Source organism: Thermobia domestica, chromosome 16 (genome assembly GCF_964235325.1).
Source record: "Thermobia domestica chromosome 16, izTheDome1.hap1.1, whole genome shotgun sequence".
NCBI classification, from domain to species: domain Eukaryota; kingdom Metazoa; phylum Arthropoda; class Insecta; order Zygentoma; family Lepismatidae; genus Thermobia; species Thermobia domestica.
The window spans coordinates 131,532,799-131,559,511 of NC_137469.1; the positions used below are offsets into that span (position 1 = coordinate 131,532,799).

Below are 26,713 nucleotides of genomic sequence, written 5' to 3' on the forward strand. Positions count from 1 at the left end.
GCGACTCATATCCTGAGATTTGGGATACTAACATCATCTCGTACGCAAAAGGCTCACGAGTTTTTAGACTTATCTGATATATATCACTTTATGTAGTGTAGACCATTTATCTTGAAATATCCGTGAAATCAGCAAGCAAAAAACGCTGAAATTTTGTAAAAAGCAATATCAGCAGAAGGGAATCGTTTGACATACTCTACGATACCATCAGACCAACAAAGTTGCAAACTCAACATCAAGTTGTAATTTTTCGAATGGCACAACATCAGATTATTACACATTTAAAACTTGGTAAACGAAAACTTATGGCATTATAATTATTATTCAGTATTGTAAACTAAGGATGTTGCAGTATCACAAACATCCAAATTCTGAAGGCGTCTACAACAGTAAGAACGCAAATGGGACGAACCGGGCAATGTGTGATCATGATATGACACGTTTTGAATTAATAGGAATAGAGTTGCGAACTATTTAAAATTTGACTTTCGTTAACAGCCAAAGACTATTGTTATAATGTTATAGAGGCAAAGAAAAGGGAAGTAAAGTAACAGTCATTTTAAACTTCCGAAAAATATGTAATTGTAAGCAGTTTCTACCCATGTTTTCCGTATCTCCGATTTGAAATATGAAATTTCTGTAAAGGCATTAAGTCCTTAAAGTTTAAATTGCTTGTAATTTTATTCCTAATTATTTTAAATACGTCAATTCATGATTACTGTAAACATTACTAGGATACTTCTTGTTTGTCTACTTAACGTTGTTACGGCTATAAAAGCCTCCTGAATTTGGATGTTCCCTTAGTTCGCAACATTGAGTATGGTGTTAGTTTTCGGCGGTTCGAAATTCAGCGGATTCGGATGTAAAGCGGGGAAAAGTGTGCCCTCCGATAAAAATTACTATAGTCTTTTAAATAAAACTTTTACTTTTGAAAGTTCGGTTAAAACAGTAATCCTAGTGCAGGGAACGATTGTGAAGTAAGTACAGTTTTTCCGTTGTACTTCCTTTCACCATACCTTAGTTGGCTGATACCACTGCATTCCAAAGCAAGAGGATATGGAAATAACTTTAATAACAAAATTACGTTAGTGTAATGTAGATTGAAATCCATTACAGTACTAAAATTAGCAGCGTAACTAGTAATTTTTAAAAATACTGCAGTTTATGTTTCTGTATGAGATTGTAATTGATTAATGCATGAATGTTTTCCTCCACGTCCGAGATCGATATTTGTCATTTCTACAATCCAATCCAATATATCGCAGGGGTAAAGCATGTCTCCCAGTAATAGCGTTATATTGGGATTTCACTGTATGTAATAATCTGTCGTATTGCTATCTGAAAAATATATAACTTTCTGTTGGGTTAGTAACAATGTCATTCTTGTAGTACTGCAGAGTTTGTCGAGCTCTCGTCTCTTTCTCAATATTTTACCATGCAAAATTTCAGCATCTTTTAATCTATGAGTTTAAAGGTTACGAAATAAATGGCCCACCTTTACATATCGTCATTTATTTTTTCTCATTGTTGCGAGATGCGTTGCGTCACCGAGCAAGCTTAGGCTCTCTCTGTCTTTTGCGTTCTTCCTGCGCAATAGGGGGAGATGCCACATTTGAAACCGGTTCTTGGTCACCATCATAGTTGTTTTCAGTTCTCTCATTTTGAATAGGCGAATGCTGGGATTATACCTTTTAAGGATAGGCCGTGCCCGATTTCTTTCCATCTCCTTTGTCATTATTCTTGTTATTGTAGTTCATTGTTACTGATTCCAATATCAATTATGCTCACAATCCGTTTTTGGAACTAGGTTGAATAAAGAGATGGTACTTCGACTGCATTCCAATATTTATAAATTTTTAATTAAATATTTTTGGAAGAAAGCAGGCGTGAAGATTATGATAAAATTCCGAAAGTACGTTTGTTATTGTCAATGGATGGTTTTCTTTACTAGCTTAGATTAGGGAGGGTATAACATACGGTTTGGATACGGTTTTTCTCTTTCTGATACTAACAACTTTTAAGCATGTAGATCACAGGGATTTGGAAATAGACTTCTAAAGCGTTGGGTACGTATTAATCAAATAATTTACGCACATATCCTCTTAAATGCAAGGATTTAATAAAATAATAATAATGTAATAAAATAAGTACTTTATAACATAGTATTTTTGTAAAGGTTACTTTTGAGCTTTCCTGCTTCAATATTTTGCACTGTAAAGTAGCATTTTGAGATATTTGGTTATATTTATTAGAATATGTATTCTTGCTCCTTAGCCTGAAATGCATGGTACGACAGAATATTCACTCCGATTTCAAAGATAAATAGCATCGTACATAGTTAGTCCTTGAGAAGTCCTAGAGAAAGATGCCTGTTGCACACATGTATTGCATGTCTGACTCAGTCAACAACTTTCAATATGTATATTTATCTGCTTGACTTTTACATTTGTCATCTCATAGCAGAACTTATCCGCCAATACCCCCCCCCCCTTTCCAAAAAGAAAAAGAAAAGAAAAGGCAGTGTTCTTGTACACCACGTGAAGAAGTTTGGTTCGTATGACGTGATATTTTCTCAGTATTCAAACCAGAAGTGATATTAGATTTCTGCCACTTCCAGTGTTAGTAAGATAAGAGTGGAGAGGGAATATATTCTTGAGACGCTTAATTGATTACAGAATACCACTTTTTGCTATATTACCATTTTTACTCTATAGCGATGAATGTTAGAAATAGAAGTGGTTGACTTCTGTTACTCCCAATTTGAATAGAGGGTCAAGAGAGATGATGATACGTATTATTGAACGCTAAACGATTAAAAAGAAAGCAAGAAACTCTTCTTGTTGTTTTGTATCAATTTTGTTCTATGTAGATTAATATTAAAACCGAAAGTTGTTGTGGATTTCTGTCACCTCTGGTTTCAGTAGGCAGTTGAAGATGAAATGTATTCTTGAAACACTTAGTCAATCAATTTCAGGAAACCGCTTCTCGCTATGCATCACTGTTTTTGCTTTATAATGAATGATCAGTGTTAAAGGGAGAACAGTTGATGTTCACCACTTCTGGTGGATGGGTCATCTCCATCAGAGAATTCAATTCCTGACTTTTAATCCCCTACATCATGGCCAAAATTGGTGGTGATCTACCAAGTACACTCATGTCCAAAATGATTGTCGCATATCTATAACTGTCTTCTTGTAAGAATATAAGTTGATAATGATTTTGCAGTACTTTTAATACTGATACTATGTGTATAATCGGGAAATGTATATTTGTGGTAAATTTCATAGGAAAAGAATTATAAATATGAAAATTAGAATGAGTAAAACAAAATGTTGCTAAATGGACAAGAAAGTTTTATTTTCGTTTTATTGTTCTTATTTACCGCTCTTTTGACATGAAATTTGCCACATACATGTCTTTGCCGATTATACACATACTAACATAATAAGAAATACCGGTCGAATTCGTTATCAAATTATATTCCTACAACAACATATTTATAGACATGCAACAATAATTTTGGACATGAGTGTACATAGTTCTTCAGATTTTTTGTCTCCCGACCGGACGAACGTGGTAAATGTATAGAGAGAAGTTTTGGTAAACCAAACTCCTTAACCTCGCCCTCCGAAAATGAATGCTTCATTGAGACAAAATAAAAGAAATTCTTTGCGAAATTTGATGACTTAAAGTGAATATATGCACAAATTCTAAGAAGTAAACCAAGCCACGCTCTTAAGAGCGAGGATCTTAAACGTGAACTTTTATGTGTAAATTGTTTCGAACTCCCAAAACTGGCTATTGTAATATTACCAGATTTCCATTGAGTCCGGAAGTCAACTGTGCAGAAATAAGTGTGTGCAAAAGCCTTACCTTGAGATTTGACGGAGATCATGTGACACTTATCCCTTAAAAAAAAAAAAAAAAAAAAAAAAAAAAAAAAAAAAAAAACGAAACAAAAAATATGTGTAGAAAACAAACTACTAGCACGATCCAGAATGTCGTCACTATATAGCAATTATTCGTAAATATTAGCGTCAGTCTATGTCTGAACGGAAGAATTTGATATTACATGGAAGAATCGATGAAAGAACTCTGTTATGGATTAATTTTAAAATCATATATATTTAGTACTTTATGCTACATTATATTCAAATAGCGCTTGATTGAAGAAATCAGAGATGGTCGGGGAAGAAGTAAACATGTTATCGTTAAAGGAACGTTTGGAGATACTGATAGAGTCTTTCAATCCATCTTTCTTGAAGACGAGATAGTGTGGTGGGATTGTGAGGATTGACTTTTTATTGATGGTGTGTGCACCCACCAAGTTCACCAGTTTTAAGCTACGGTCGTGGTTCAGAACCCACTTTAAAAGTAAGACCCGTCCTTCATAATCCGAATGTTGCATAAGGACGCAAAACTCAAATTCTAATTTGAAGGAGTTAATTTTGAGTTTAACTTCCCTTTCAGCAGCGAGGCTATATGAGACGGGACCTACTGATTAATGTGGAAACCGAACCACATGAGCTCCCGCCGGCAATTGGACTCGGGTCTCCCACGCCAAAGGCGCGTACGCTAACCGCTTAGCCACGATAACACTCTCAAATTTGAAGGAATAATAGCATTTGATTTTTATCTTTGGAATCTGAGTGAGTAATCTGTTGGACCCTGTACAGAGAAGCTAGCAGTAATTTATTGCAGTTTTTAAGCACGCTGTTTTTGTCTCATTTAGTATTTTGTTTCTTTTTTTCCTAAAACTTGCATGACCTTGCCGATGCTCTGCATGGTGCATGCCAGGATCTTCTTGTAAGTTTTGGAACTTTCTTGTTTTCTTAAAGTTATTTTTTTTAGCTTTTAGAGTATAATTATGCGTAATACAATGTAATATATACAAGTATTATCATTTTTCTGTTTTTGCCGTTATTTTTGTTCCTCATGCCACTTTAAAAAATATATCAATCGATATACAGGGTGTTACGAAAATGTGTCACGATATTTTGGGAACAGATGCCTCATAAAAATAAAATATAAAAATTCAAATGGAGCTGTGCTTAAAATTGGATAATTTCGGAGTTATAGGGGGCCAAAAAAAATGGAACAAGTTCGTAGCTCCACTACAGGGTGTCTACCGGTCACGAATGTCACGAAATCAGAAAACGGTCATAAAAGTCACGAAATTTAGCTTTTGGCTCACGATTTTTTTATCTGTGCAAATGTAAGTACAGATTGGAAAATTTTGTTCTATAAAACATCAAAATTCACCACCAAAAATGTCTATGGTCAACTTTAGACGCTACCAAATCGCAAGCAAAGTACGTTCGTATCGCATGGATGAAAATTCGGCCTAATTCGCACCCAAATTCGCTCTTGAAACTGTTAGGAAATTTTATGATTTGGTAAAGAAAAGGTCACGAAAAAGTCACGAAATTTCATTGTGGAATTTTAGTAGACACCCTGCACTACTATGGAACCTATCGTAGTCGAGTCAAGTCATCACTGAGGAACTAGTTGTGAACTATCCAAATATCCATGTTTAAGTACTTCAGTACTTTCATACCAATTTTTAGAGAAGGAGGTGCAGAGTGATCAAGTACTTCCAAACAGCCTCTCTCAAAATGATTACGCAAGTACCGGAGGTTCCGAAAGATGGATATTTGGATAGTTCACATACTAGTTCCCCAGTGATATCTTGACCCGACTACGATTGGTTCTATAGTAGTGGAACTATGGGCCTTTAAAGTTCATTTTTCACGTTTTCGGCAACCTATAATTACAACACTATGCACTTCCGACCACACGTCCATATGAACTTTTTTTTTCTTATTTTGATGTGAGGAATCAAATTTCAAAATATTGTGTCAAATTTTTATAACACCCTGTATAAGTGAATATATGATATATTACAAATCATGTTCAAATTTTGCACTATATAACTGACATCATTTACGAGGTCCATGAATAAAGGTATTTGTGTGATTAATTATGTCTTTCAAGAGTAGTAACCCTAATCAGAAAAAAAAAAATCTTGGTTACGATTGAAATTTGCATTAAACATCTGCACGGGCGATTCAGTAGAGATAGTTCCCACATAAAACACTAGCCAGTTTGCTTCATGAGGCGCGTACAACCCTATAGATCCACGTCTCGTATACTCTCGGTGCTGAAATGGATGTTAAATTCCAATCCTACCAGCCAACTGACTAAAAGCACATACATGCGTTATTGGTAGTTGCAAAATCGGCGAAGAACAATGGCTCACAAAATAATGTTTACATTGAATAGCACGAAGGTTCCAATGTATATATATTTCGTAATAAATATACTATACAGACTACTGTAATAGTGGCTAACTTCAATTGTCAGCTCAATTTTGCACCTCAAATGCTGTTATATAGTGCTGTGATGGGCAGACTATGACCCACTAGCCAGATGCGGTTCCCTGAAAGGTTCTGTTCGTCCCACGACGTGATCTTTAATGTGGCGAATAAAAAAAAAAAAAAAAAAAATTGAGTTACTTCGTAAAAGTTGTATCAAAAACAGGCTGACAAATGAGCATTTCACTTCACATTTGAGAATCAGTGCATCCCAGTTCGTACCAGATATTGAGAAACTTCAGTCATTAATAGGACTTAACTATTATAAGGATTTTGTAAAATGTACCAGTTCTGCTTTTAATAAAACTATATTTGACGCCTAAAGTTTTTTTCGTTGTAAAAAAGTTGACCCACCACTGATCTAGTGCATGAAACAGTTGAGTTCGATTTACATAATAGTTTGGGGCGAAGCATAAACGATGCTGGACTAACGACCTGCTGAAGTTCGTGTATAGACTTCGAGCGTGCTTGTTGCATGTTTTACATCGAAGAGAACACAATTAAAGAAAGTTAATAGGAATCGCGAAAAGTACCATTCGCCAGGCGTAGATAATTTTGTCGTCTTCTGTTTTCTTTGCGGCAAATTGGATTAATCGTCGTTCCCAGTTTGTTACTGGCACTACTATGGAACATGTTAGAGCAAATTGTGTGATGCCGGAATATCCAATCTACCACGCGGATACTTCCCAAGTAGCAATTGCTAAACAAGACGATATACGTCTGTATCTACGTAAAAAAACACTTTTTTATTTCATCTTTTTAGTAAGAAAAGAGGTTTTCTGTTATCCGCGTTGAGATACGGAAACGAATAAAAATTATACTGAAACAACAGATCCGTTAGATTTATATCATTATAGAAAGAATGTCATGTTAAGTTTGAGTAAGGTGCTTTATATAAAAAGTAGCACGTAATGTATTGTGGGCTTGCTGTAATGAATGCTCGTTTTAGTAGTTACTTGAGCATACACTTGAGATATTTGAGGTTTAGAATACACTTTTAAAACATGAAAAAAGAACGTTAAATTACGTAAAAAAAAGTGTGGGAAGAGCTTATACATAATGTTAACAATATCATATATATATATATATATTGTTGAAAGTTAATATGTTTTCGGATGTTACAACTTCCAGTAACACCTAGTAGATGTGGCATATAAGTTCTGTCCTCCTGCATATATATTAATAAAATAAATTGAAGTATATTTCCTTTCTAATGGAAATCCGTGTTGGCATAAATTAAAAAAGAAAAGTAAGGGAAAAAAGTTTTCCGTCTGATATGCCACGGAAATTCTGATAAATGTATACGATAGGTTTTATTTTAAATTCAGATTGTGTATTGAGTCGTCTCGTGCATTCGGCTCACTGAAAAACTTCGTGTAAGCTTTGACAATCCACAAGACTACAGAAATCCTGGTTAGAATTTACTTCTCTCTGTTGAGCAAGAACTAAGCCAGTTTGAAATGTGCGTGACACATTGAAAAGCCAATACGTAATTTATATATTTCTCAAAAATAGCTAGAGGGTAATAAGGTGTCAGGCCACTTTATTGTTTATCTGAACTCATTTATCTTTTTTCCATGTGTAAATAGCAGTTAGGCCATTATTTCTTTTATATGTAATTTAGTTCAGCACATTATATGTTTAGTTAGTACAGTGAAACCTCTGAATAACGGACACCAATGGGACATGAATTTTTGTCCGTTACTGAGAGGTGTCCGTTACAGAGAGGTTACAGAAATTTAATTTCTCACAACGGTAATTGTATGCATTATACAATACATTATCTATGAGCATAAATACGTAAAATTCAATATGAAAATATTCTATTTAGTATGTATTTGACTTACTGGGAGGGGTGGAGAAATTCATTTCTGTTAAATAATATTATTGCTGGAAGATGTGTTAATATATTCGTATACTGCAAAAGATACATGGGAGAGGAAAGCGGGAGGGAAAGCGTTTTTCATTTATTTCAAATCGTCATAACCTTCTCATAAGATGCGTTAGGAACCAACTAACCGGCTAAACTCTTTTGTTTAGCGCAGAAGGCATGCCTTTCCCTCTACAAAGGTAATAAAACTCATTAGCAAATATCCTCTCAGAATCGTCAGTACGGTTGCTGAATTAACGCGTGTGTGTGTGAGAGAGAGAGGCTGTGTGTTTGTGTACTGGCGCAGTATCTGCGTTGGCGGAATGGATGAAAAAGCAAGTTATTGGGAGTGTATGTGTTTATTGATCCAGCCCCAATCACAAAGAATATCCTCTTAGAAAAAGTGAAAAAGGAAGCCGGAAAAACTCCAACGTAGACTTGTTCCAGTATCATAAGTAAAAGAAAAATGTTGCTTTAAAAAAAAAAAAAAGTAAGAGAGGAAACATTACTCATTGGAATTGTTATTGTAAAATAAACAATGTTATCTACGAAATTGTTGGGAAAGATGCAAAGTTCGGAGGTAAAAGGACTGAATTTGTTAAGGAAAGGAAGATCTATCGCATAGAATTCTGGCCATACTACTGACCCTGCATGACTGTTATTGCTTATTGAAGGTCTAGGATTTCCACCAGAAAGCAGTTATTGCGAGCAGAAAAAAAAAAAAGAATAATTTCAAGTTCAGCTTAAAGCTTTTTCTGTGTAATGGTTCACCACATCTCGACTCATGATAGATACACTTGTGGGGAAAAGACTTTTCTGGCTCCTGTAATATATAACATAACCGAGAATAATTCCTGTCCGTTATGAAAAGGTTATTGAAACGTTTGGAAAAAAGAACTGTCCGCGTCCGTATCTGAGAGTGTCCGTAAAAGGGAGGGTTTTGTTCCGTAAGAGAACATATATTTTTGCCGGGACAAAAAAATCTGTCCGTATTATAGAGGTGTCCGTTAAGGGAGGTTTTACTGTAGTAGTGCTGTAGTTTATGGTTAGACGTGTTAGAAGTAATGGTGGCAACATACTAAATATGCAAAAATCTTCAGCTTCTTCAAATTTGCGTCCTCAAACACACAAATGCGACTGGTCTTCGGGCTATCCTTTAGTTCTATCTAGTAACCGTAGCCGCCGCTACCTCCTAAACTGTATTTCGTCATTCCTAAAGCTTGGTATTAACTGCGGACCTAGGGATATCTCTGGTGTATTTTCTTTGCCTTTGAAAATAAATGACATTACATGCCTCTACAAACTTTATATTGCCTCTTCTCCCTATTACCATATTGTTCTTTGTAAATTATCCCTACTGTTTGTGCCAAAGGAATAAGGTGTGCAGTTGTCCCGTAAATCTTCATTTTAGTACTAATCGGTTTCGCGTTTAACATTGTGCTGGAAAATGCAGCACAGTTTGGAGCTGCGATAATGAGAGAAAATTTTGCGGTAAGCTGAATAATTCCGCTACTAACACGCTTGCAATGTTGATACAAACCTATGGAACGAGACTTAGTCGAAAATTCCTGTAGATATGGCATAAAACGTTCGAATACGGAGAGAAGACCCGGAGAAAAATAACATTTCAGGCACCCAGTAACGTGGAAAACTCCCGAAAATGATGCCAGAGTGAAGTCTATGTGGAGCTCTAATCGTCGTTTGAGTTTGAGGATAATCGCAGATATCGTAGACATAAAAAAAAATCAGATATGTATCGTATCATTACTTAAGATTTGAACATACAAAAACATGTAGCAGTGATTCACCATCCATCTTACAATTCAGACTTGATTTGGAGCAACTTATTCGTATACCAGAAGCTCAAGATCGACCTGAAAGGAATTGTTTTAGGACAATTGCAAAGGTCCAAGCAGGTACGACGCATACTCTGCAAGATCAAAACCTCATACGCTGCTACGAGCAGTGGTAGCAACACTGTGACTACTGCTTTGATGATCAATCATTCCACCTTGAAGAATATTGAGGGCATTTGGACCTATTGGTAATAAAAATATTTTTTCAAAATCAATTTTTATTTCTGTTGGGATACACTTCATATATTTTATACGTTGTTCATTTCCAGTATAAGTGAAAGGTAGGATGTAGAGTATATCTTTTAAGTATGAAAGAGCTAATGTTTTGATTATCCATTAATATAATAATTAATAAAACCTATTTCTACCACAGTCTGATGAAGTATATCTAGAAGCACAAGTTCAAAACATAACATCTGGGCCAATTTGCTTGGAGAAAGTCTCGTTGGAGTCATCAAATCTATTTACTGGTATGTACTTGAAAGCTTTCTTATATCGTTGAACTGTAGTCATCCATTGGGCGCAATTAATAGTTTGATTGTCTTTTACATACTGAAATTTGATGAGGTTATTACCTAAATATCACTTATTTTTGTGCAATATAATCACATCATCATCATCAAATCCAGATTGTAACATATATAGGATGTCCAGCGACTTCTTTCACTTCACCATTTTTTTTTTTTTTTTTTTTTTAATTTTATCATGAACCTTTTCTAATCGTATTCCCCTTATTTCTACACCATTTTCTACCCCATCTCTTCCTTATGGTCATTTTCCTGTCATTTTCTTGTTTAACATCTTCCTCTGTAAATTACTAAATAAACTCATAGAATAGATATTTAATAAAGAAATACTAACGTAAATTCCACTTAAGCACCCATTTTATTATTTTAATCGTATACATAGATTAGTATTTCATTACTAACTATGCATCTTGTCAGCTTGTTTAGTAATTTCAAGAACTGTTTGCACAATAAAACATCTTTAGAAAAATTTGGAAAATTACGTTGCAAAGTGGGTGTTGTTTTGTTTGATATTCTGTTTCTAAATAACGAAGTATAATAGTGTCTTTTTTTTTTCTAAGGACCGAAAAAAATTACCATTATGAGGGTCAACCAATGTGACAGTCGTGAACCGATTATGACAAGAACTCATCGAAACGAATACAATTAAATTCATAAAATAAATATTTAAGTCGAGTTCAAGATTAGTACATCTTCGTATGTATTTACTTACGAAAGCTATTGGATTTAAATTTATTATTAGAAAAAATTACTCTTCTCTTACATCCCACCCTTGAGAATCATAACATATTGTTGCAAATCTTTTCTCGACCTTTTATCGACATATTGTTGCATTTTGCATTACTCGTACACTGCCCACATTATTCTCATAAATTAAAACAATAATCTCCACTATCTCTGTGATTATACGTTCGACTTCGTGGCATCTCTAATTATCTCAGCTACAGAGAAAAATATAATTTCTAAGAGGTGCTATACTGTACATTTTAATATATAAAACTAAACCTACTTCAGTGCTGCTTTTCTTTATGAATTCATTTTCCTCTATATTCCAACCTTCTCGGGGGTCTTGAACTCGATCTATGTTTCCGAAGATGATATAAATATTTTCTGTCTGAGTGAACATTGGAGTACAATCATGAAACTCCAGTACAATGATGTAAGTGATTTTGTTGTGGAACATAGCTATAGTAGAAGTAAATACACACGCGGTGGTTTTGCCATCTATGTGAATAGTCACATTGAATTCCGCCAACTTGATAGAACTTCTCTTAACACTAAAACAATTGCAATTTTTCTAGCTCAGTACAAGTTAATAATTATATCCATTTATAAATCACCAAATATTTTTATAGAAAAGCTGGAGCAGTTATTGATGTTTCTAGAAAACAGGAATAATTATAAGGTGCGTATAGGAGGTGATGTAAACGCACATTTTGATGTTACTACCGAGAAAATAACTGTATATGAGTACTAAATCAGCTTTGACAATATGATCTTCAGGTGGTAAATCATAGAAACCGACCAGAGGCACAGCATGCTTAGATAACATATTCACAAACACAAAAGCAGGAAATGTAACCAGCAATGTAAGTAAATTTCCACTTTTCAGATCACTATGCCGTGTTAGTTCCCATAACAATAGTTATAAATATGGGGCACTGTAAATTTGATTCCACTACCTCCAAACTAATTACAACTGAATCCACTACAAAAAGTAACCTGCATAACTTTATTCAATCATTATCGTATATGAATTGGGATTCGTTTATTTAAGTATGATAATTTAAATGCCAATGATATGTTTGATCTCTTTTTAGCTAGGTTTTTAAACTGTTTTCAAATATATCAAATATATGTACCAGAAAAGATGGTCAGGTGTAATTCAACAAAGAGCATATCCTGTTAAATAATAGGACTTGGTATACTCCCGAACCTTCTGCTATGAAAGCTAAAATAATCCAGTAATATAATATACATAAGCACATAAGACTAGGGAATTGAAAGATAGATATAAGACTGAAAGGAATAAAAAAATAAATAAATAAATAAATAAATAAACTACCATAAATGTAACGAAAGCAAAATGTAATGAAAATTGTATCGAAACTTCATCACACAAATGCAAAACTACACAGTAAATAATTAACGAAGTAATTCCCCCCTTCCCCAAAAAAAGGATAATTCGGCTCGTAATAATGCTGTTATGTTCTGTCTTGATACTCTAAATACTTATTTTGTTACTTCTGTAGAGAAGATGAAAAGAAGAAATGGGAACACTAATGTTAATATGAACCAGTATATTAGTAAGCATAGTCCTTTTAGTACGACTTTCATTATTAACCAAGTTAGACCTGGTGGTGTCATAGAAGCAGTTAAAAAATTTAAAACATCAGACAGTAGGGATATATTTGACATATCTAATAACTTAATTAAGGCTATTATCAGTCATATTGCTAAACGTCTTTCAATATGCTTTAATAAATGTTTTCTTTAAGCAATCTTTCCTACTGCACTTAAACAGCTAAAAATCATTCCTGTGTACAAAAAGGCTGATCGTTAGTGTCCGCCAAACTATAGTCCAATATATGTTACCTTTTTTTAATTACCTAGAAACCATTGTGGAAAAATCAAGTATATGAATATTTGACATAACATTACTTCTGTAGGCTCAATATGGATTTAAACCTGGAATATCCACTATTAAAGCAGTTGAGTCGCTAATAAATAAAGTATATGAAGTTTTCGAAAAGGAGGATTCTGCTTTAGCGATTCTGCGATTTAAGTAAAGCAATTGATCATTATATCTTACGCAATAAATTAAGCATTATGGTTTCCATAACAATAGTTTAAATTTTATAAAATCATATTTAGAAGAGCGTAAACGGGTAGTTAATATTAACAACATACATTCAAATATCTTGGAAGTAAAAATGGGGTAATGCAAGGTCCCGTTTTGGGTTGTCTATTGTTTCTAATAATGATGAACGATTTACCTCTTAAAACCAATACTGTAGCAGTTCTATATGCAGATGATACTGCACTACTAAATACGAACGAATGCAAGTTTTGAAAAAGTGTATAAAAAGCTGAAAGTAGCAACATGGTTTAAAACAAACGGTTTTGTATTAAATCAAGACAAACAAAATAAAAGAAGTAGCATTTAGCCTTAACCATTTTAAAGATAATGAAAAATATGAAAGTACTGAGGTTAAATTTCTTGGTGTATATATTTAGACAGCCAACTGACATGGAAACAATATGTCAAATATATATGTACAAAACTCTTCGGAGTACTCTGCCTATTAAGAAGTCTTAAATAACACAGTTCCTCATGAAAATATGAGAAATTCATGTTTTGCATTTTTCATAGTACAATTGGATATGAGATTTTGTTTTGGGTAATAGTAGTCACGTTCATGATATTCTAATGGTTAAAAAAAAAGAAAACAATATATATTGGTGGAGCATCTGACAAAGAATACTGTAAACCGTTGTTTATGAAACTTCAGATAAGAATAGTACTTTATCAAGAGCTGCTTTACCCAAAGCAAAACTTTATAAATATGACACTAAGGGGAAGTACATACATATGAAACTAGATGGTGTAAGAAAATTGATGTACTCTTTAGTAGATTAATAAAAACTAAAAAAAAAAAAAAAAACAGTTATTTGATTGTAGGACTTAATAAGCTAACAATCTCCATGTAGACTTGCCGTTAAAAGCATTAAAAAAAAAAGTTGTAAAATTGTAAAATTTCGAACTCATTTTATACCATTGAAAAGATCGTTGAATGTATAGAAACTGTGTTGTAATTTTTATCGTTATTATTATTATTATTATTATTATTATTATTATTATTATTATTATTATTATTATTATTATTATTATTATATAATTTACTATATTTTGTTATACGTTAACCATCACCGAATTTTGTATATTATGATTGATTATTACTCATGAATAACCTAAATTACATTTATATACGAATTGGACGTTGTCTATTTCTTGTAAACCTTAACAACAATAAAATATTCTATTCTATTCTATAAGGGTAGTTACTCGAGGATGAAAATCAAAATTTGTGCTTTTCTCGAAAATGACTGTAACCACTTCGTTCATCTTTCATAAATCAATATTTTATTAACAACCCCATGATATATTATAAGTTGTTTTCCTACGAAGAATTCAGAAGTGTAGTTCATTCTTGGGAGCTGATTTTTTTGGACGATTTTCTCAAAAACGACTCCTGCGATTTTGTCCTTATTTCATAAATAATATTTTATTAATGAAACTATACTGTGACGTAAATTTTTTTATAAATATTCCCAACGAGTAATTTATTTTCGATGCTTTGTCGGGCGATTTTTTTCAAAAACAATCAAGGCGATTTTGTTCATATTGCAGTAATAACCCTATGTTAACGTAAGTCACTTCCCACGAAAATATTTACTTTGTTCTTTCTTCCTCCCCCCCCCCCCCATTAAATTTGTTTGAATACGACTCATGCTATTTTCTTGATATCTCATAAACAAATATTTCATTAATAACTCGTTCTTATGAAAAAGTCCACAAAAAGGAGTTCACTTGGAACGGTTTTTCGAAAACACAATTTTATTCGTTTAGTAATAACTCCACCATAAGATGATTTAGTTTCAGAAATTGAAGCGAGATAGTTTAGTGTGGAGGCCTGTATTTTATTATTATTATTATTATTATTATTATTATTATTATTATTATTATTATTATTATTATTATTATTATTATTATTATTATGATTATTATTATTTTCATTTTATAGTAGAAGCAGGTCTGCAGTTTCTCGTCTTAAATTTTCTTCTAAGAAAGTTAAATTAAATAAAATCTTTAATATGTCGTTTGATGATTATGCTCTTTAGGCTAGAGGTGAATGAGAAACGTAAGTGAAAGAAATTGAAAGAATTGGTGGGATGAGAGTGAGTGAGGAAACTGGTGAACCGGAAAGGAAATTCACGGACCCGGTGCACTCCATATGGCTTATGATAGAATCCGGGGCTTCTACTGAGCCACAGCGTCCCTCTTTAGAAAAGAACGTCATTTCTGGATAGAAGATTTTCGTAAGACACCTACATTATATTGATGTAACTATTATTATTATTCATATACAAAGAAATCAATGTTTATTATTTTACCAGCAAAGATTTGAAAATGTAATTTTATTTTATGTTCTAGTAACATCATTAAATAGCGCAGGAGATTCGTCGGTATTTGGCCAAGTAAATGTACTACAACCTCAAGCCAGTCGACAGTTCCTATATTGTTTAGCTCCACAGCCCAGTTTGTGTTCAGATGTTCGTCTTCTCAGCGGCGCAACAAATATAGGGAAGCTGGATATTGTGTGGAGATCGAATCTTGGCGAGAGGGGGCGCTTACAAACTAGTCAGCTTCAGAGAATGGTAAGTTGTGTCTTAATTATTATTACATTTTCATTGTAAACTTAAATTGTGTTTTTATGTGTGCAGCAATATTCTAAAAGCTTCATCCCATTTAGGGAAATAGATTATCAATATGTATATAACTATAAACGGGCATTTAATCAAACGGAGTAATGTATAAGGATTCTTAGCATTACCAATTGTGTTTTTGTGATATGTAGGAACTATTCAGTCTCATATGAAACTCAGTGTCTCTTTATTGCAGTACTAATTTAAAATTTCCATATAACGTACATCTAACAGTGAAATAAGTTGTTATACTCATCTCAATTCGAAATTAAAATGTAGTTTATATTATATAATTTCTGTTCTCTCTGGAACCTTCCTTAGTAACACTTCTCTGCGTTGTACTTATGGGTTTTACTGGTAAATTTCAAATAAACAGGGTCACCTTCCCCTCCCCCCAAAAAATGAGTAGTAATATCTGTTACTCCATGCACATATTCAGCAAAAAAAAAAAAAAAAAAAAAAAATCATAAACTTTGAAATTCCAACTACGTCACCGTTTATGTTTAGAAGTCTCCGTGAAATTGAAGTTTACCAAACCCTTTGCACGCAGGTTGGCATCTTTCGTGATGTGACTGCTCCCTTATGCACAATGCGAACTTTCAAATAGTAACAGTAATGTAAAATTAAAGACAGTAGGTATATGTAAGAAACAATAAAAATAATATAATTCCATAATGTTTTCATTTAAAATGATTGCATTTCCACACAATGTAGGAATTCTCAACTCAGAGTAGATTAAATTAAGTTTTCGTTAGTGATGTAAATCGTGAAGGAGGCTTTTGTGCATAACTTTAATTCATAACACTAACAGTAGCCCGTCCTACCCTCAAAGCCATTGTTCTAACACTGTTGTATTATGCGGAAAATGTTGAAAGCTTGTATGGAAGACTCAAAACGTGACCTTCCCAAAAGTGATTATTTTGAGCAGCGTTTTGCCTGCTAGAGCACATTCACTCTGCTGCTCAACCGCTGAGAGACTGATACATGTGTGCGTATTGCACTGTAAAACTCGATTTGTCAGGTGTCATTATCTGCAAATTGTTTGGATGAAAACGGATCAGTCTTTGTATGATTACTATAACGTTAAGAATTTTTGTATTTAATACCTTGTATCACAAAAACCCATTGTTTGTCCATCTGCCTTTGTTCAAGTTTAATTTTGGATCCTTAATGCTCATAGAATAAAATTTGTAGACATATTTTTCTTACAATATCCTGTGTAAAACGTTTTACTTCCTGTATAAAGTGGTTGGTTTCACTTAGGTGTTTAGACAATCCTGAAACTTTTTTTTTTTTTAATATCTGATATGTTTCTTTACTCTGGTGTCAATATTTATGCTAAAGCAATGCTTTAACCGGTAAATTATTTTATTATTCTAACATAGTTGATTTTTGATTATTTGAAAAACAGGAAATTTTTATTTTATTTATGTATTTATTTTTATTTTTCTTTCTTTGTTTCAGGCTCCAGATTATGGAGATATCAGACTTTCTATACAGGAGTTGCCGAATCTGGTGTACTTGGAAGAGCCTTTTACTTTCGTTTGTAAAGTAACGAATACATGGTAGGTATTGAATTGACAATAGATAGTTTGTGTTACAAAGTACAATGATTGTTTTATGGGGGCATTGGTACAAAAATGAATATGTACATATACGTAGAGTGATCAATTAGGATTTTTTTTCGTCTCATAGAGAGAGTGGAGCTAAACGGTGGAAAGTGACACATGTTTTTTGTTCTTTTCCAATTAGTCTTTCAAATTTCATTTCCATTATTTCACATCGACCAAAGTACCAAAAATATATTAATATTAATCGCCTTCATCAGACATTATGAAAGATAAATCCAAGAATAACAACTTGAATATACACAAAAAGTGAAAGAAGGACACATTTACTCTTCCCAGAATCAATCAAATTTTCCTTTAACTTTTTCCATCTATCCGTATAAAACTTAAATTTTTTATTAGGTGGTTGTCACATACTTTCCCCAATAATTCGCATACCTTTTCTGAATTTGGACACCTGCTCATCTGTAGTGTTCTTTACTCTTTTAGTTCTTTTTTCTTTTCTATTTTTCCGGCAACTGCGTTCCACAGTTCATGAATCGTAAGCCCGCTCGTCCAGTTCATCAATACATTTTTCTCTAAGTACTCTTGTTTAATTATTCATACTACATGAGCTCCCGTCGGGAATCGAACCCGGGTCTCTAATTCGTCTTTTATTTAATATCTGTGAATAGGTGTCGTATAAACTTGTGTGTACCATTAGGATGTCGCCACAGGGGAAGGGTTGGAAACTACTGATCTAGACTCATGAATAGACATACCATAACATTGCGAATGTGAGGATTTTACACAAACACGTATCACAAATTGACAGAAATATTTTCGAATCATTTTTTTTTTTTTTTTAATGAGAACCAAAAAACTTCCCTGAATCTGGATAAAGAGACCTTAGACAAAAAATGGGGACATATGATTATGAATCTAAGACATCTACGAAATCAATAACAAATAAATAAATAAACTTTTATTTTTCTCTATTTCGATTTGCATGTATTTGAGCTTAGCATTTTTAAATAAAATAAAGCGTTTTGATTAACTGTATTATGTTCGGTTTTAGATTTGTTTTTTTTTTAACAGGGAGATCAATCACCTGCTATTCTTCACTTGTTCTTCACTTTGAAAAGAAATATACAAAACATTGGAGTGTGTAATATCACTCCAATGACAGTTTTTTCTACGTATAAGTTTAGTGTTATCAATTTTCAGTTATAGCAGTTACCGAAAAACAGTAATTAAGTATGTTATTTCTGAATGAACAGGAACGATAATTATCAGCAGTTTTTTGGGGGGGAGAGGAGGAAAAACTTACTATCTTTCAAGTTTATTCCACCATATTCTATTTATAAGGTGGATAAGGAGGGAATTCTACCTAGGTGTACAGTATATGATTTATGTAGCATCTAGTCTTTTTCTGGTACGAAGGCGAGAGCTCCGAAATAGTTAGCAGGAATATATTTTGCCGGATGCTTGGGGTAAAAGAACGGTCTTTTTTAACAAAATATTACCATCTGGTTATTTTTAACAATGTATCTTATGATATGCGATTTGTTGTTGCATTTCCAGCGAGCGGTCCATGGACTTAATCCTAGGATTGGAGGCAAGCTGTTCTTCAGGGCTTGCGTGGAGTGGAATATCCGGCAGAGAACTTGGGAAGTTAGAGCCAGGCACTGTTATCGAGCTTCCTTTGAAAGTAGTACCAATGGCTTCAGGACTCCAGGTAAAACCTCATCAGATAAACGTGGGTCAGTGAAAAAGTTAGTTGCACACTTCATTAAAACCTTTTGGCACAAGGATGTCTTGTTGAAACATGGTGGCAATAGTGCAGACATTTATTTGCAACTCGTGACGTAGAGGCTTTAAATTTTTGTGCAGTTGTGATTTGTGCCAATTAGTTGTGAACATGTCTCGAAAGCTGCAGGTAGCGTCCAAATTGGAAGTGCGTGCATTGATTCTTTTTTTATGACTAAAAATGGTATAACTGCATAGAAATTCATTGGCAGGTTCACGACGTATATGGTGAAAATTCAATATTGCGTCAAGCTGTCGCTAGGTGGTGCAGCATGATTCAGAACCTACGTACAGATATTAACAAGAATAATAATAAGAAGTTTTGCTGATAAGATCTTTTGCTGAAGTTTCAATGGGAAGTATGGGATCACCCTCCTTATAACCCAGATCTTGCACCTTGTGATTTCCATGTTTTTTGTCCAATGAAATAAGAACTTTGAAACCAATGATACCACTCGAATGATGAGGTGAAAATATCGTAATTTGATAATGGAATTGGACGTTGCAGGAGAATTCTTCGAAGAAGGCATATAAAAACTTGTACCACGCCTTGACAAATTTTTAAATAAAGGAGGTGATTACGTCGAAAAGTTGCGTTTGTACGGAACTTTTGTGTTGAAAGAAAAGTATTGTAAAAGTTTGCTCCTGTTTTGTTTTCTCAAACATTGCAACTATCTGTTTGGCTGACTCATATATAAAAGGAGTATCCCAAAAGTCGTAGCAACTATTTTCTTTTGCTTTGGTTGCGGAACGAAGCAAGAAGTTCTGAAATATGCAAATGGAAAGTTAGTACATGTGTAAATGTTATATGAAGAAAGTTGGATGAAAAGCCCAGAAACATGTATCAGTCTCCAAAAGAATCTACTACACACTGCCAGCTATGTTCAAGGCGCCGAATACCCCGTGGCCTCATCATGAGTGAATTTTCTGGTTTCACGGCTCACTACTGTGGCAATGTCTTCACGTGCTCGAAAGCGTGTTCCACGCAATGGGTCCTTCAGTGTTTCTATAAGGTCGAAATACTAAGATGATAAGTCTGGCGAATATGATGGATACTCGAGTGCTTCTCATCGCCATTACGCGATAAGATTCTGCATATACGCTGCTATTGTGGCGTCATGATCCTACCATCTATTGGATTCGCTGGGAACTACTTCGAAGGATTCTAGATGCCTTCTGAGCTTTACGCATCATTGTAATTGTGGTTAACAATCCTTTGTAATGTTGTAATTCGAGGTAAAATACCTATGAAACGAACGATTCGTTGTACTAGGCTTTCCAATGCTCCTATATTTCCTATATATTTGCGTCTCTTTATATAAACTCCTATATTTCCTACATTTTAACGAAACTTCCTATATTTTTGTGGCATTGCTACTTCCATTTGTGAAAATAACAGAAGGAAACAAAGGTGTGGGTGGTTGGAGGGCCTTTTGTCTCCACAGTGGGGTGATTGAATGGAGACTCTTCTATGTTTCGCCCTTTCCTGCTTATTGTCTAAAGATAATTACACTAAACAATATACAGTTAGCGCAAAATGTATTCATATACTTACAAAATCTACCTAAAAATAAACTAGTTTCGTCATATTCATTAGAAAGTTCTATGGAGTAGTAATTTTAAAGACTTATAAATAATTTATTTAGATGTATCAATACTTTCTGCACTAACTGAAGAATATGTAATTGTAGAATATGTAATTGTAGAATATGTTACCTTAAAAGCGTCAGCTGCAGATGTTTACTGATTTTCTTATGCAGATCCTTTTACACTTTCCTTATGGTCGTTGCTTAATACTGGTGAGCTACGTACGAGAACACTAAAAAAAAAAAAACTCGTATAAAATTTTGCAACGAGATAATTACCCATTTAGTTATATATTTAAACTAGAATGTATGTTCATATAACAATTGATATAATTTCCATGTGATTTTTATTTCTACCTGTTGAATAATTGGAATGTTCCTTTTTCACAGCTTTACGAAATTTCCTATATATATATATATATATATATATATATATATATATATATATATATATATATATATATATATAAGCATTGGAAAGCCTGTTGTACTCATTTTCCTCGTACTATAACATGATGGGGATATATTTGTTCATCCAACTCCCTACTTGTAACCTTTACATATGTACTAACCTTTCATTTCCATATGTCAGGATTTTCCTCTTCGTTCCCATTTCCGTGAGAACAAGTAGTGCCATGACTTTTCCGATAACCCTCGTATATGAAAGCTAAAAAGAAATGAGTTAATCGTTCAAAGGTATAATGGTAGTAAATGTGATCGCAAGTACCACATACCGAAAAAAGGATTATTATTGTATGATGAGATTTACTGATTATATGAATAAATATTGTGTGTCTAAGAAATTGAGAAATGTTAAAGAACGCACGCTTAAGGGTAATATCGAAACCTTAGCTCCCGTTACCTTTACGGAGTCCTGTTTATAATATATAATTATGACTTAATTATCTAAGACTTGTAGTAGGTATTTGGTAGAGTACATTTAAAATAGGAACCCATGGAAGATATGATGGTTGTGTTTATGGTAGACTACGTAAGTTTGCTAGACCATCTATATACTTTATTATTATTATTATTACGAAGAAAAACTAGCATGTCTTATGTCTTAAATCTTGTCTAATATGTTACTAAAAATCAAACTGTGCTTCTATTAATTATAATTTAAGGATAAACTAAGTTTATTTTCTGGTGTAATTGTATCTCTTACTATTTACAGAATATCTCAGGAATTCGATTAACAGATGTATTTTTAAAGAGAACATATGACTACGATGATTTAGCTCAAGTTTTTGTCATCCGAAGGGCGTCGGATTGAATAGAATTCTTGCCATTATTTGTAACTTCGCTGGGAATTATAATAAAGCACAAGTAAGTAATATATATATATTTACTCCATTATATTTACTCTGTACCCTACTCCCATTTTTTGCCACATTCTAGAAGACATGGTAGCTCAATAGTAGAGCGCTTACTTCTGGTGCGTGAGGTCTGGATCAATCCCCGGCCAAGTAAGTTTGTGGTGAATAATATTGTGTCCGTGGGTTTTCTCAGATTAGTCCCGTTACCTTCTACATTATCATTCCACCAATTATTCCCTCATTATGACTTGCTTTAATCACCCGACTTCCTTAGCCTAAAGGGCATAATCGCGGGACGTTAAACTGAAAACTCGTTTCGTATTATTTTCCTTCAACATTCTAGTAAATTCACTCGTTCGGTCGTCTCTTTTTGCGGCATATATTTTTCTAAAAACTTTACTTTCGAAAAACCCAATTTGTATTCTTTGTACACCAGCCATTAACTTTGTTATCCGTACTATACGATGTGAAGAATTACACTTTATTTTTATTTTTTTAAATATTAATCAGGATAGTAAAAGACTTTCGCGCCATTAATCTACGTTTTTATTTCTTCGTTGTTTCCGTTCTTATTTGTACTTATTTATTTATATCCCCTCCATTATTATTATTATTATTATTTACGATTTTATACTACATTAACTACTATGAATCAATGTATTTAAACTAAAGATTTACGTTCATACCTTATGAGCAGCAAATATTTAACATCTATAGCAGTGGGTAACGGTTAAGCTATTTTGTTTGTGCTCTCAAGTTCAGTATCCAGTGGTGCACAGCCTATATTACTGTATAGAACAAAAGATGCTAATCCTTAAGGATTCTCTATATGGATGATCTGACCTATCAGTTGGAAGACGAGAAAAAATCATTTTATGTATAGTAAATCAGTGATTTGTCTCTGCTCCAACCAATGTAAATAATAGTAAAGATTTTTTTTCTTTCTTTTCTTTTTTTTTCTAAAGTGCACATATGACCTAATTTACATTTCATGTTAGTCATGGGATAAACAATAATTTAATTCGTTTTGAGATGAAAAAAGAAATTAATGTATAAACGGAGTAATTTTGCTATCCTCTGTCAATAATCACTTACCAGAACAATTTCAAATATATTCAAATCGCTCGAGTCTTTGGTGAGTCTTCCGAATTCTTAGTATATAGAAAATTTCTTTCTTGGATTACTTCCTGCTCAGATTCATCTCATTGTTTTTTGAGACTCATTCAGCAGTTAGGCACTGAATCCTTGAATCAAATTAAGAAATTGTTGTCTTTATTTTTATTATTATTATTATTAGATGGATAGTTCCTACATATTTAGCATGCAGTATTGCACAACGAAGTCCCAATAAATGTTCGAAATGATCTCCATATAACACAGTGAAGCATCAATGTGACATCTCGTATTGTGTCGACCGTTCTTCGTGGAAATCGTCCATTGCAGTGACGTTGATTTCCTGATAAATTGTCATTCTTACAAGATTCGTCCTCGAAGAACATTTGGAGTTGTTATCGCTTGTGCAATATTCTTTAGATTAACACAGAAATAACAATGTAGTGCATTGAGTTATCGCTATCATGAACCTACTTGGTATACAATTATGTTGTGTGTGTTGTCTAAGAAACAGAAACTTAGCAGAAATTTTGATTAGTGAAATGTAGGCGTGAAGAAGAGTATAGAGAATTAGCTGGGTCGAACGGAAAAAGTAATAAGATGATGTTAAAAATAGCAAGAAGCAACAATTTTTGATGTACTTGAAAGAAGAAGGGAAACAAGTTGCGATATTAGCTGAGAAGGAATTGTATCACGAGGGACTTACTAGAGGGTATGGTAGCAAGCAAGATAGGAAAGGAATGGCCTATAGTTGATTTACGGTATCAAAACTGAAAAATTGTACGTGGAGTCAAAAAGGTTAACTGAACATCGGGTGCATGGAAGTTTCTCAGTTGAGGCAAGTGAACCTCCAATAATGGAAGAATACCTATGATGGTGATGATAAGCAAATAAGAGAATTATCAATGAGGTATGTCAAAAAAGTAATGAAACTGGCAGCATTGTGCACGAACCGACAACGCTGCTGCCTCCATCCTTAAGAGCATCTAAAGTGAAGTTGTGTTTCTGAGATGCGTTACGAAAATGTTCCGGCATTGGTGTTAGAGCAACGTTCTGCCATCAAATTTTGTGTAAAGCTTGGCGAATCTACTACTGTTACTTATGAAGAGTTACAATGGCCTTAGAAGTCTTTTTTAGAAGGCCGAGAACAAAGGGAAGACAAATCTTCAATCTCAAAAACGAATGACAATATAAAAAGAGTGAAGTCTCTTGTGAGGTCAAATTATCGATTGATGGTAAACATTATCAGTAGTGAAGTTAAATTTGAGCATGTTTACCGCCTATCAAATATTAACACAGGATTTGGCATAAGAAGGTTTCCGAAGAACCTTGTCACACGGCAGTATCCATCAATTAATTTTTGGCAGAAAAAAAAAGCATTTCTGTGTTTCTGTTCGCCAGATCTCAGACCGTGTGACTTCAAAAACTAGTTAAAAGGGTGCCATTTTGGTACTTTGGATAATATCCAAAAGGGCGTAACCGACGAGCCGAAAAGTATTCCAATAGAAGCCTTCCAGAACTTCTAAGAAGAATGCAAGCTCTTCCATCGCTGTGTAGCTGCCCAAGGGGACTTTTTGAAATATATATATATATATTCTGGACCATTCCACAGAAAATAATAACTTTATACCAAAAGATTCCAAGCTTTGAATTTAGAAATGAACGTGCTAAGATAATAATGTAATTTTTATTAATGTAAATGAACTTAAATTTTAGTTGTTTGATCTTACTCATTTCTTCTCCAAGTTTTCTTGAATATTCGTTTCTTTTTCAAAATAATTCGTTATATATATTTTATATTAACTCAAATATAAAAGACACTTACCGTGTATGCGAGGAATTAAAAATTCTGTCAGTCATTTCGATGTTCGCTGACATCTTTATCGATGACTCATATTCGCTGCTAAATTGGTAACATGTGGCTAAGTTCCATCTTTCCTGTGGAACGGTTCGTAGAGAAAAAAGTAAATGAAATTCTCATTTCTCAAATCATGAACTGGGCTTCCTAAAAAAATACATTATAAAGTTGTCAGATTTTTAACTACAGTGAAACTTCCATATAGCGGACAGTAACAGGGAACGTAAAACTCTCCGTTATTTGGAAGTGTCTGAAAAGCTTGGGTTGCAACACAAGAAAAATTACTGCAATGTATACACAAATTTAGGCAACATTATCTTGCTGTTTATTTACATACGTAATGTACACTAATACAGTTTTCTAAGTACAGTAAAAGGAAATTTCAGTACAGGTCCTTCCTTTATACTGTACTGTACTGTACTCTATGCCTGTGTGTTGCAAATGGATCAGTTGTAGCGAGACGACGATAAAAAGCACGAGACGTCATTCCATTGCTCAAACTATGCTGAAAATTGCCACTAAACAGTATGCACAAAAAAAAAAAAAAAAAAAAAAAAAACTTACTCAACAATGAGCGATAATGTTAAAACTCCTGGCCGTTATTGTTTGAAATTCCAGAAAATAGGAGAGTTTTATTCCTGGCTGTTCGTTGTTTGGAAGTTCTACATAGGCACTGGGGAATAGTTTTCAAGTGTCCGCGTCCGTTATTGAGAGCTCCTCCATGGCTAAGCGGTTAGCATACGCGCCTTTGGCGTGGGAGACCCGGGTTCGATTCTCGGCGAGAGCCCATGTGGTTCGGATTCCATGTTAATCAGTAGGTTCATGTCTCATATAGCCTCGCTGCTGAAAGGGACGTTAAACTCAAAATCAATTAATCAATCAAGCGTCCATTATTGAGAATGTCCGCTATTCAGAAGTAACTTTTCCATTGTACTGAATGATATTCTGCCGGGGAATTAAAAACGCCGTTATAAAGAAGTGTCCGTTAGGAGAAGTTTCACTGTATTTGAAGATTGATATATACGTAATATTCCTGTTCGATAAAAATGTTGGTGCAATTTTCTTGATAACTTCAATTCACTTGTCTGCCCGTTGAAGAGAAAATGATAAATTTTAACTCATGTGGATTTGCCTTTAAAATTCTTCATAGATTTTGAGTTACAATAAACGGACAATCCTAAGATGTAGTTAGGAAACTACTTTTTTCGTTGAATGGAACGTTAAAGTGCAGTATTAAAAACGGATAAATGTGTGAGTTCTCGGATTTCTGTATTCATCTTCAATCGAGTGCCTGACTAAGAGAGCTGGAGCGGCTCTTGAAATAGTGGTTAAATACTGAGGCCCAATAAGGTTATGTGTACCATTGCATT

The 26,713-nt window shown here is 33.8% G+C and overlaps 1 protein-coding gene across 1 annotated transcript in view; it reads left to right on the forward strand.

The window, feature by feature from the left end:
- LOC145673419 (trafficking protein particle complex subunit 13) overlaps positions 1-26,713 on the forward strand; it is a 62,042-nt gene that overhangs the window by 21,451 nt on the left and 13,878 nt on the right. Inside the window, exons 6-10 of the mRNA XM_081743108.1 lie at positions 10,474-10,570; positions 15,843-16,066; positions 17,579-17,679; positions 19,246-19,399; positions 22,231-22,382. Coding sequence (XP_081599234.1) covers positions 10,474-10,570; positions 15,843-16,066; positions 17,579-17,679; positions 19,246-19,399; positions 22,231-22,329 — 675 coding nt within the window. The 3' untranslated portion in view covers positions 22,330-22,382. The remainder of the gene's footprint in view (positions 1-10,473; positions 10,571-15,842; positions 16,067-17,578; positions 17,680-19,245; positions 19,400-22,230; positions 22,383-26,713) is intronic.